Source organism: Pteropus medius, unplaced genomic scaffold (genome assembly GCF_902729225.1).
Source record: "Pteropus medius unplaced genomic scaffold, Ma_sr-lr_union100, whole genome shotgun sequence".
Taxonomy (NCBI): Eukaryota; Metazoa; Chordata; class Mammalia; order Chiroptera; family Pteropodidae; genus Pteropus; species Pteropus medius.
In genome coordinates, this window is record NW_024342468.1 from 458,959 (window position 1) to 470,958 (window position 12,000).

The 12,000-nt window shown below is 58.5% G+C and overlaps 1 protein-coding gene across 1 annotated transcript in view; it reads left to right on the plus strand.

The window, feature by feature from the left end:
* Positions 1-12,000, plus strand: part of LAMC3 (laminin subunit gamma 3) — a 59,509-nt gene that overhangs the window by 5,284 nt on the left and 42,225 nt on the right. Inside the window, 2 exon segments of the mRNA XM_039862877.1 lie at positions 6,216-6,520; positions 10,795-10,925. Coding sequence (XP_039718811.1) covers positions 6,216-6,520; positions 10,795-10,925 — 436 coding nt within the window.

The window sequence follows — 12,000 nt, forward strand, 5'->3', positions numbered from 1 at the left end:
CACTGAGTTGGCACCCCAACTCAGCAAGGTTTGTTCTTTTATAGACAAGGAAACTGAGGTTCTAAGGATGAAGTCAGTTGCCCCGGGTCACGCAGCCAGTAAATGGCAGGCCCCGGGACCCTCCCCCAACTGCGCTCCCCCTGGGAATGATACAGGTTCAGGTGAGGCAGGTCGGAGCCCACGTCTGGCCGGGGTGGGGCTATCTCCTTGTACACTTTCTTAGATTCCAGGGAATCTTCTGGAATGACAGAAAGACCCTTGAGTCTCCGAGTCTCTGGGCAGATGAGTTCTGAGTCCCCGAGCGAGGGGGGAGTTGCAGGAGGAAGGCGGGTGGGCCCAGGAACGATGCGACACTCACAGAGTAAAGGGGCCTCGCTGGGGTCTGAAGGGTGGCAGGAGTTGACGTAAGAATGAAGGACATTTCAGGTCAGGGCACGGCACTGGGGAGCCAAGAGGCCGCTTGCTGTGTCTGTCCTCGGACCCACACAGCGCAGATGGATGGAGCGGAGGGGACAAGGAGACAATGGGACCTGGCTCTGGTCGAGGCTGGATGGCAGGAGGACCCCGCTGGCCCCCGAGGAGCCTGAGCCAGCTGAGTCTCCTGAGCTTCGGCTTTGTTGCGTCTTCCTGTCGAGTGGGCGGCCGTGTTTGCATTGGCCGGGGCCGGTTCTGGGGGGCCAAGTCCTCCTTCCTGCTCCCTGGGGGTTCCAGCTGGAACGCTGGGCCCCAGGCAGGTCAGGGGGTCAAGGCAGCAGCCCTGGTTAGCCTCCACCCACAGAAGCAGCCCCCCGACTACCTCTGGGCCCAGCTGGCCCCGGCCCCTTCGCCCCCCCCTGCACTTCCCAGGAGTGACCCAGGAGTTACAGCAGGGGTCATTCCCAAAGCCCAGGAAGCATGTGGATGGCTTCCAGGTCACCTCTGCCCCGCCTCCCTCTCTGGCTTCAGCCCGCTGCCCTTCAGTAGGGCCTCGATAGTCACCCCTCCTGGTATTTGTGTACGTGGGGGCCTCTGCTCGCATGCTTTCTCCCCCTGCCTCCTGGATAAACCCGCCCCTCATTCATAAACGAAACTGCTGAGTGCCTACTGTGCACCCGTCCCTGTACCAAGCCCCAGGGATGCGGCCGCGGACAAGCGCTGTCTGTCCCTCTCAGCTGAGGGGTGACTTCCTCCAGGAAGCCCCTCGGCCCCCAGGATTGGGCAGAGGGCCGGCCCGTGCCTTCTCGCTGCCCCTCACGCTTTCCCCATCACGGTCTGGGGGGTGCTGCCTCGAGGTGTCGGTTCGTTTGTGTGGATCGGGCCCCGAGGTGCAGAGGGCATGCCTGTTTTCACAGCTGGACCCAGAGCCCAGCACAAGCCCCCTGTGCAGCGGGGCTCGGGAAGGGTGGGTCAAGCCCGCGGATGCAGTGGGAGCTGTCATTCCGCCGTGCGCGTGCTGTGTGCCTGGGGCCATGCTCAGCGCTTGGCAGGCAGGAACTCGCTAAGCCCCGTCGTCCTTTTGCCCTTTTTACAAACGGGGAAACCGAGTCACTGCGTTCCAGGCCACGACCCAGTTTGGCCGAGGCCACGTTGCCGGTAGGAGCTGGATGTGAACCGCATTTCCCCGGGAACAAAGGAGCGAGTTAACGAATGCAGGAATGAATGACTCCCCAGCCTTCCAGAAACTTCCAAACTCTTAAGCTGTGGCATTCACAGGGCCCCAGCCTTCCTCCTAGCCCTGCCCCCGCTCGCGCTCGCCCTGGGCCCCAGCCACGTCACCTCCCTCCCTACCCCTGCTCCCCCGCAGCTCCGCGCCAGCCCTGCCACCCACTGCCCCTCTCCCTGTGTCATGCCCCTGGCTTTGCCTGTTGGGATCGCGGCCGGCGTGTGGGACTCCACTGAACCTCTCACCCAGTGTCCCCGCCCCGAGCCCTTGACTGAGTAGTTCACACGTCCTTCTGCGTGTCAGTCCTCGGATGTCACACGCCACCTCAAACTTAGCATCCAAAAGTGGAAGCACCCGTGTTCATAGCGGCATAGTTCGCAGCAGCCAGAGTGGAAGCACCCCAGCGTTCACTGGCGAAGGAGCAGGCAAAACGAGGTGCACGCGCACAGTGCATGAGTATTCGGCCTTAACAGGAAGGAGATTCTGACAGATGCTCCCACGTGGGCGAAGCTTGAAGAGACACGATGCTAAGTGAAATAAGCCAGACGCAGAAGGACAAAGACTAGACGGTTCTGCTTACGTGAGGTCCACAGAAGGGGCTAATTTCGTGGAGACAGAGAGCGGAATGGGTGGGGCCGCGCGGGGGCTGGGCAGGGGAGAGGGGAGGAGAGTGGCCATTGAACTGGGAGTTTCGTGTGGGGAAGATGCAGAGGATTCTGGGGGTGAGCGTTGGTGGTGGGGACACAACACTGTGAGTGTACGCAATGCCAGCGAACCGTGCGCCTGAAAATGGTTAAGAGGGTGAGTTTTATGTTATGTGTTTAAAATCAAAAAGCAGAGGCACCCTCCTCCTCCCTCGGTCTCTCCCTCCACCCCACGGAGCGATTCTCTGCTCTTTTCGTCATCGGCCAGATCACGAGGTCATTCTCTGGAACGTTCTTTGCGTTTGCCCTCCTCGTCATTCACACTCAGCCCCTCTTCGGCTCCCTGATTTATCGGGCTGGTCTTGAATGACCTACGACCTCTCTGCAGACTCGGAGTGTGCGTGTCTCAGTCATGTCTAAGTTCAGAACGGACCTCAGAACCCTTCTTCGCGCAGAGCCCTGGGCCGTCATCAATCACATAAAACCTGTTCGTTCTCCCCAGGGTAGGCCATAGGCGTGACGATCTTGTTCCGTATTTGGAGTTTAGACCCTTGGCCCAAAGATGAGAGAACTGTGATGGGCCCAGCCCTGATTCAGCCGGGCTGTCCTGGTGCCTGGCGCTGTGATTGTGGGAATTCTCCAGCTCCTAACAGGGGTTCGTTGTGCCCCAGATTGCCAGAGCCGGGCCGGGAGAGGAAGACAGGGACAGCGGACGGCCAGATGACAGTGCGGTGGGCTCTGCCGTGATCCCCCAGACGCTGGAGCAGCTCTCTCCGCCTGGTTCCGTTGCCAGCTGGGGGCAGGGAAGCCTCACCCACAAGTTCCCAGCTCAGCTTCTCACCCTGCCCCTTCCCCCCCCTCCACCCCAGGCCACTGCTCCCCAGATGGCTCCAATTAAAGGGCTTTGTTTTGTTTCCATTTTCCCAAAATAAGCCTCTCCATTCGGAGCTCATTCTGCTTGGCCAGTGCCGGATGTGGGCCGGCCTGGTTTTGTGACCGCCCTGGTGTCATTGTGTCCCAGCTGGGTTGGAGAGGACACGGCTTGGTGCTCCTGGTGCCATCTTCATGGGCACCAGCACCCTTCCTGGGCAGTCCCTTCTCTCTGGACACCTACAGAGCCCCGAACAGGGGAACCTGTTCTGGGCAGCGAGTTTGGGGCCAGACGGGCTTGCAGCTAAGTAGAGACCTGGCTGCTTTTTGCATGACGTTGGGCAAAAGTCCCTCGTTAGTAAAACATGCACAATGATGCTTCTGTTTGGGGATGCGGCGATACGGTACGCGTGAAGTACTTAGCCAGGTGCCTGGCACATAGTAGGTGCTCACTAAATGTTGGCTGTTGTTAAACAGACTCATTCTGGGGTCAGGACTTGGAGACACAATGTGGCAGTGTCGGCATGTTGTCAGGCCTGCCTGTCTCGACTCGCTCACTGGATTATAAACTCCTTGAAAGTACAAATCGTGCTTTGTCTTCACTTGCTCACAGGGAAACGTTTACTTAGCATCTACTCTGCACCAGGCTCTGTGCTCAGTTCTGGGGATTCACAGCTCCTGTCCTAAGGAGGTCACAAACTAGTGGCAGATCTTAACAGAACAGGATGAGGAAGCCCAGGGCAGCTGGGAGAGCCTAGCGAGACACCCAGATCCATGGCTCCAAGGCTGAGTTGCCATCAGCCAGGAGAGGTGGGGGAAGGGTGCCTCACGCTGGGCCGAGGCTGGGGTGTGTGGCCAGTCTGCTACACCAGCCGGATGAGCAGGATGCGTGGGAGCCAGCCAGGTGAGGCACAGAGGGGACAGCATACTGGACAGCTGGGAGGTGAGATCATGTGCGCCCCCAAGCATTGTCACCCCCAATTAACCGCTGGGGATGACATTTCGGTCCAGCTGTCCTGCCAGGAGCACACCTGTCTCCACATCACCCTGAAGCCCTGTCCATCAGCCCCTGGGGCTCACAAGGGTCTGAGTCGAGGCTGCGAATTCAATTCTTGCCGATGCTTGGAGGATCTTGGGGTGGGTTCCTCCCCCAGCCTTCCGGTTGCCTTTGGCAGACAGCTTTTCATCACAAAGCGGGGATTAAGTTGCTTTCTGGGCTCTTCTAATTAACTCTTGTAACAAAAAGTTCCTGCTGCGTCTCTGCGATGCCCCTGCACCTCCTCTCACCTCCTGGCTTGGCGAGGAAGAGCAGATGCAGCACGCGATGGTGCTCGTTTGCGTGAAATCCCAGGGACGGCCTTTTTCCCATCAGGCTTCTAGCTGCCAGCTACCTTTTAAGTGGCTCCAAGCTCCCCTTCCGTGAGGTGTCTGGCGGTTAGATGTTTATGGAGGAGTCTGGCTCGTACACCACCAGAGCCTCCACACAGCGTCTTTCCGTGAATGCGCATCTGGGGTGAGTCCCTGCCTGGTTCCGAGGCTTGAAGCTGCTCCGAGAAGCAGCCATCATGCTGTCTGGGACACATGCTTTCTTAAGAGGACTTGGGGTTCCAGTGCCAACCGTGCTGCCACGGAACTTGAAAAACATCTTAAAACATAACATGGCAAGGCGGTTGCTTGAAAAAAAAATTTTTTTTAAACATGTGTTCTCCAGTTTTTAAATTAGAACAGGTTTCACGAGAGAAAATTGAGAAAATGCAGAACAATTAAAAAGGGAAGAAAAGTTACTCGGCGTGCTCTGTCCTAGAGACAGTCACACTTATTTGTTTGACGTCTTTCTTTTCTGCCCATTCTCTTTAAACGTAATCTGGTGATTCTGAAGGTGAGATCTTGCGTTTTCTTTTTCATTCAATGTTTTGACTTAAGCGGTTCCCCTGTATTACAGACTCATTGACGGCTGTTTCAACGGTTTCGATCATCTGTGAATTTGTTTATTGAACCTTATGGTTCAAGTTTTTCCCCATTATAAAAAAAAAAAAAACACCACCACCTTGATGATGGCTATTTCTATGGGTTTCGTTTCCATGTTTGACTTCCCAGAAGTGGGATTCTTGTAACAAAGGCCGGGAATATTTTTAGGGCTCTTCATCCGTGTCACCAAACTGCATTCCCCAAGGTCCCGACAGATATATTTTTTTTCCAATTTTTTTTTTTATTGAAGTAAAATGCACATAACATGGACTTTGCTGTCTTAACCGTTTTTAGGTGCACAGTTCAGTGGCATTCAATCCACGCGCGCTGTCGTGCGGCCACCCCGCCCCCAGCACCAGCAGGCTCTCATCTTCCCGACCTGAAATTTCGCCCCCATCAACCACCACTAACGTCCCATCCCCTCCCCCAGCCGCTGGCGCCCACCATTCTCTCTGTCTCCGTGGATTTGCCTGTTCAGGACATTTCCTCCACGTGGGCTCGTACACCACGTCGTCTTTCGGGATTCATTTCTTTCATTTTCCACGCCGTTTTCAAGGTCCGTCCACGTCGTAGCGGAATTAGCGCAGATGGTCCCTGATGGCTGATGGTTCGACTTCCGGTTTTCCAACTCTACGATGGTACAAAAGTGATACGCATTCAGTCACTGGGGCGGAATGAGGCCAAAGGCACAGGTGGAAGGGTTGGCTTTGTTGGGATGTAGTAAAAGAAATAGCTTTCTCACGGTAGAGCAGGCCTCTGTCGGATGTGGCAACATCCCATTGCTGGAGCTTTGGATCAGAAGATCCGAATTCGAGCGAAGACGCGGCTGCCTGTCAGGGGTCCTCCACGGCAGATTCCTGTGTAGGGAGGCAAGTTGGCCTAGGTAAGGGATGGCACGTACCTGGGAAGCGAGGAAACGTCTTCTGCGGGGCCCCGACAGGCATCACTCATTGATCCCAGGGCAGAGTTCCGGACAGCCTCTAGCGATCCCCTCAAGGCCGTTGATGGGGCACAGCCGTTCTGCTCCCCCTGGACCAGGCTTCCGGCTCTCCCTTCCCTTCCATAAAATGGCCCGTGTCGTCCCACTGCAGGGAAAGCTTACGAGATCACCTACGTGAGGCTGAAGTTCCACACCAGCCGTCCCGAGAGCTTCGCTGTGTACAAGCGCAGCCGAGCGGGCGCGCCCTGGGAGCCCTACCAGTACTACAGCGCCTCCTGCCAGAAGACCTACGGCAGGCCCGAGGGCCAGTACCTGCGCCCCGGCCAGGACGAGCGCGTGGCCTTCTGCACCTCTGAGTTCAGCGACATCTCGCCCCTGAGCGGCGGCAACGTGGCGTTTTCCACCCTGGAGGGCCGTCCCAGCGCCTACAGCTTCGAGGACAGCCCCGTGCTGCAGGTCAGAGAGAGGCTCTGTTGTGCCTGGACCTTCTGTGGGCACCTGGCCACGACAGGTGCAAGGGGGCCGCGTGGTCGAAGGGAAGTGCCCCTTTCCTTGTCTCCCACGTCAGGAGCCGGGGGACAGCCGCCACCTCACCTGACCCCTTTCTTAAGGGGCTGGGGAAACTGAGGCCTGGCGTGGGGAAGGGGTTTTCCAGGGATTCCCGTGAGTTGGTGGAGGGGCCCAGACTAGAGTTCCGACTCCTGGCCGGTGCTCCTTCCGGAGCCCTGTGCCGCCGGCCTCCCGTCCTCTCTCTGTGAGCTGACCAACCCGCCTGCCCTGTGTGTCTCCAGGGGCTCTGACGAGGATAAAGTGGGACATGTGAAAAGAACACGAGTTTTGGAATCAGGGTCCTGGGTCCCGTGCTGGGTCCTGGTCCAGTAGAACGCTGTGCAGTGACAGAGACGGTCTGTAGAACCCTTGACTAGCATGGCTGAGGAACTGGATTATAAATTTTGTTTTGTTTTAATGAACTTTAAGTAACCACATGTGGCTAGCAGTTGCCACGTTGGACAGTCACCTATAAAGTGGCCAGTGCTCGGCCCGTAAGAGGCGCTCATACACGCTTTGAAGATAGAGTCACAGTAGGTCACTGTCACCGTCGTGGCAGAGAGGGCGGCAGGCCTGTGGCTGTGTGCATTCAGCACAGCCGCCCTGTGCAGCCCACCTGGTCTGTTCAGCTTTGCAGTCACAGTGATGTGGTGACCCGGTTGATGTTTCCGGGCGTTGGACGCCCTCCTGTCCTCTCCCCGTGTTCAGACAGACCTCTGCCGGGAAGGTCTGTCATCTCGTCCCCTCGCACGTTCAGAGCATTTCCTCTGCCTGCCTGGGACGACGAGGGGCTGGGACCAGAATCCCGCTTCTTTCCAGAAGGGACGCTGAGGCCCAGGAAGAAGTCGTGTCCCACCCAGGCTGCCCAGACATGGCATCAGCTGGTTCACGTCCCCGAGACCACCCTCAGGTTCAGTGGTTTTTCTGGAGGGACTCACAGAACTCAGAAAAGCTGCCGTCTTCACTGACGGTCTATTACAGTGAAAAGGTGCACATTACAACCAGCAATGGGAAAGGGGGCGTGGGGCAGGGCCCCGGAGACACCAGGCTTGGGGCGGCCACCTTTCCTCTCCCAGGGGCATCCTGGGGACATCGCTTATTTCCCCCAGCAGCGATGTGTGACAACACATAGGCCATTGCCAACCAGGAAGCTCACCTGCGCCTTGGTGTCTAGGTTCTTTATTGGGATTGGCTGCATAGACATGGCCGACCGCCTGCAGAGCTAACCGTAGTCTCCAGCCCCCCCAGAGGTCAAGCTGACCCCACGTGGCCCAGGGGACCCCCATAAATCAGACTACCAGGTGGCCCTAGATACCAGGTGAACAGAGACAAGCAGGACATTCTAATGGCTTAGAGGTGACCCCAGGAGCGGGGTGGCAAAAGCCAGACCTCTCTTTGGGAAAAGTTAATCCTTCATGGCACAGAGTCACAGTTCCAGATGCCCGGGCCCCATTCGCCTCATTAAAAACGTTCACGCGTCATCATGATGATTCTCTTTAAAATGACAGTTTCTCCTCCACGGGTTCCAAGCTCCTCAGATCAGAAAGCATCAGCCAAGGTCATTTGAAGACAAGCAGAATAGCCGGGCCCCACGCTCGCTGCCTGCACCTGAGACGCAGTCTCCCTGGGCAGCGGCTTCAGCCGAGACCCTGGCAGCGGGGTTCGTGACTTGTTGCCTCGTGTGTCTTGGACGTTGTCGCTGATGGAGAGACAACCTCAGAAATGCCCGCTCCTGCTGCCGCCCCCAGGCGGAAGCCAAGGTCAGGGAAGGACAAAGAAAGGCCAAGCCACTGCGCCCTCCCTTCTCTCCTGTCTCCTCCGGGCACACCCAGGGTGGCGTGTCCTCTGAGCACACGGAGCATTTTGGGGTGGGAGGTAACGAAGGATGCCTTTTGAAGGAAGCTGCTAGGTCTTGGCTCTCTCTGTCCCCCGAGGGGCCAAGGCCTTTGGGGAGAAGGCCAACTCGGCCGGCACGGAATCGGGTGACAGAGCTGAGGGGCCCTGAACTGCTCCATCCTGGGGTGTTGGCTGGGGCAGAATCGCTGCCCCCGAGAGCCGAAGCTCTGCCTCCCGCTCTCCCTTCTCCCTGCGTTCTGGACCCCAGGGTCGGTCCAGAGTCAGCCCAGAGGGGGTCACGAGTTGAAGGAGCCCGTTGCCTGTGTACGTGGGGGCTTCGGATTGCCTTAAAATGACCTCTAAGGGGTCTCCAACCCCCAGGCCGCAGACTGGTACTGGTCTGTGGCCTGTTAGGAACAGGGCCACGCAGCAGAAGATGAGCAGTGGGCGAGTGAGCAAAGCTTCGTCTGTATCTGCAGCCGCCCCCAGCGCCAGCATCACCGCCTCAGCTCTGCCTCAGATCCTCAGGCGTTAGATTCTCATGGGAGCCCTGGGTCCCTGGTTGGGGACCACTGCTCTGAGACAGGAGAGGGTGGGGCACACAGTTTGGGCTAAGGGAACAAATCCCCCTGCGTCTCAGGGAGCTGTGGACTGTTCTCATTGTCTTCGCAGACTGAGGAAGCAGGTCCTAGGCCACAAAGCCGACGTAGGAACCCGGAGGAGGGTCGTGTGGGCTGGACACCCCGGGCAGGTCATTGCCCACTGGGCCCCCTGGTATGACGAGGGTGTTGGGGTAGATGCAGGAAGCCAGGCCGCCTAATGGTTACAGCCTGGACCCTGAGCCCAGACAGACCCGAACCGCAGCCCTACTGTGTGCCAGCTGTGCACCTTGGAGCAGAACACTTACCCTCCCTGAGCCTCAGCCCCCCCCACCTGTAGAATGGGGGTGATAACAGTACCTACTCGTAGGAGTAGTCTGAGGACCCGAGCCACAACCACACAGTGTCACCTGCTGCCCCTCCCAGCACGGACATCGGCTGGTTTGAGGTCTCCAGGTGGCACTTTGTCTGGAGAAAGAATCAAGCGAAGGCCCTTCACCTGTGTGCTGCTGGGTTTCCCGCCCAGGCTTTTTGCTCCTTGCTCCTCAGCTGCCCCAGGGACCAGCAGCATCAGCATCACCTGGGCCCTCATAAGAAATGCAGAGTCGCGGGCCCCGCCCCAGACCTCAGAAGCTGTGTTTTCACCGGATCCCTGAACACACACTGACATTTGAGAAGTGGTTCGGGGAGTGGCGAGGACCTACAGACTCAGCTGAGTGCCGATCTTCCTGCTGAAGTTGTCTCATGCCGGACCCCTCCTCGCCGGCTGAAGCATCCTTGAGCCGAGGCCCTGGGTCCCAGGCGGTGAGCTGGCAAGGTGCTGAGCTCAGGGAGAGCAGCAGAGGCCCACTGGCCTGAGTCACGCTGGGGTGTGAAGACAGGCTTTGCCAGGAGTTCATTTTCTGTCCTGATGGGCCTGATTGCTAAACCAGGAGCTCCTGGGCCGAATTAAAATGCTAATTAAAATTCAGCTGGAGCGACCTCTGATTATAACAGCAGGCAGATGAAAATGTCAGCCTTCACGTGGCTTCTCCCACCTCCTCGGCAGCTCATTCAGGAATCAGCAAGTATTTGTCCAGCGCCTGCCGCGTGCCAGGAAGAGCCGAGGACTGGGGATGCAGCGAGAACGAGGCGCCCCAAGCTCCTGCTCTAGTGGGCGTATGTTCTGGTGGTTCAGACATCACCTCGGACAGGTGACTTATCTGTGGGAGCCTGATCTTTAGCACATGAGGAGCCTATACGCCTAGGGACTGCCCTCTCCAGGCCCAGCCGAGCAGGGGAGAAGGGCACAGGGACATAGCCTCACCCAGCTGACCTCTGGAATGGGGGTGCAGGAGCCACTGAGAGAAGCAGGTGAGCTGCACAGCCGGTCACCACTTACCTGCATGTGCCAGACCGCAGGCCCGGCTGCCGACGTCAGCTGTCCTCCTCCAGACAGCCTCGTGGGCTCGGCACTGTTCGTTGTCCCAGTTCACAGATGGGGAAGTGGGAACTGCCAAACATTGAGCAACTTCCCCAAAGTCGCACAGCCAGCAAGTGGCCTGGCACCAGGCTGGGGTGACCCCAAAGCACAGGCTCCTGATTGCTGCAGTGTTCTTGGAATGTGTTGGAGTTTGGCCTGTCTCTGTGTCCCTGGAGACCCCCAGGGCAGCCAGCTGGGCCTTCCAGCAGAGTGGGGTGGGAGCACATACCCAGGAACCCACTGATGGTGTCCCTTCCCCTTCCCTGTGTCCCCCTTGCCCCCAGGAGTGGGTCACCAGCACCGAGCTCCTCATCTCCCTAGACCGGCTCAACACGTTTGGGGATGACATCTTCAAGGACCCCAAGGTGCTGCAATCCTACTACTACGCCGTGTCTGACTTCTCTGTGGGCGGCAGGTAGGTGGGGGGCAGAGACCGGGACCCCACAACCTTGTTCCTGAGGCAGAAGGTGGCTGCTATGTGGGTATCACCCCATCTGGGGGGAGGGTGAAGATGCTACTTCTGGTGCCCGCGGGGGAGAGTTTGTCCGTTTAAGCATCTCCCGTCCCCCAGAAGCAGGGGCCGTGGACATCACAGGCCTGTCTCACGCATGGCCGCCTGGCGCTGGGTGTGTAAGGTGGGTGAAGGAACCAGGGGAGGCACGAGGATGTCTTCGACATAAACGCTCACCGGATCCCCTCTTGGAGGGGAGAGGGGCAGACAGGTGTGTTCCTGCCCCAGTCTCTGCGGGTGGCAGGCAGTGATCGGTTCAGTATCCCGTAAACATGGCGGCATGCCCAGGATGACAAGGACAGGGGGCTCGGGCGGGGTGTGCGGAGTCAGGGAGACTGCTCCACAGACAGGGCCCGCCAAGGCCGGAGGAGGTGAGCGTTCCAGCCAGAAGGGCCACCCTGTGCGAGAGCGGGGACTGGAGGATCTAAGAGGAGACCCCGGGGCTGGAATAGGGGGCGGGGACCGGCGGGGGGGGGGGGGCGCATGTCAGGGCCCGGCCCGGTTTATTTTATCCCGCAGTCCGTGGGGAACTGTCAAAGTCTCAGCCAGGGTAGTAACAGGGTTGGGATTTTAAAACGCCTCACCCCACCAACACCCGCATGGGGAGGGATAGGAGAGAGAAGCAGCCGGAATGTTCCGTGGTGGGGTGGGGAGAAGCGTGTGGCTCCGAAAGCCATTTAGGACTGGAAGTCAGCTCACGCGGGAGTGAGGGTCTGTCGGGAGTGAGGGCGCGAGGGGCTTCCACGATCGAGGGTGCCTGGTGGCATTCAGAAGTCTGGACAGTGACGTGGGCCCAACGCCTGCGCTCAGTGTCTGTGCCCTCCAGGGAAGGCTGCGGCTTGGGAGTGAAGGGGAAATCGCGGGGTGTCTACGAGGGCCCCTCTGCTCCCCCTCCCTCCACACTTAGGTCAAACCACCTGGGAGGGGCGCCCCCAGGATGGCAGATGGCGGTGAGCTCCAGCGTCTGCTGTCAGGGGGT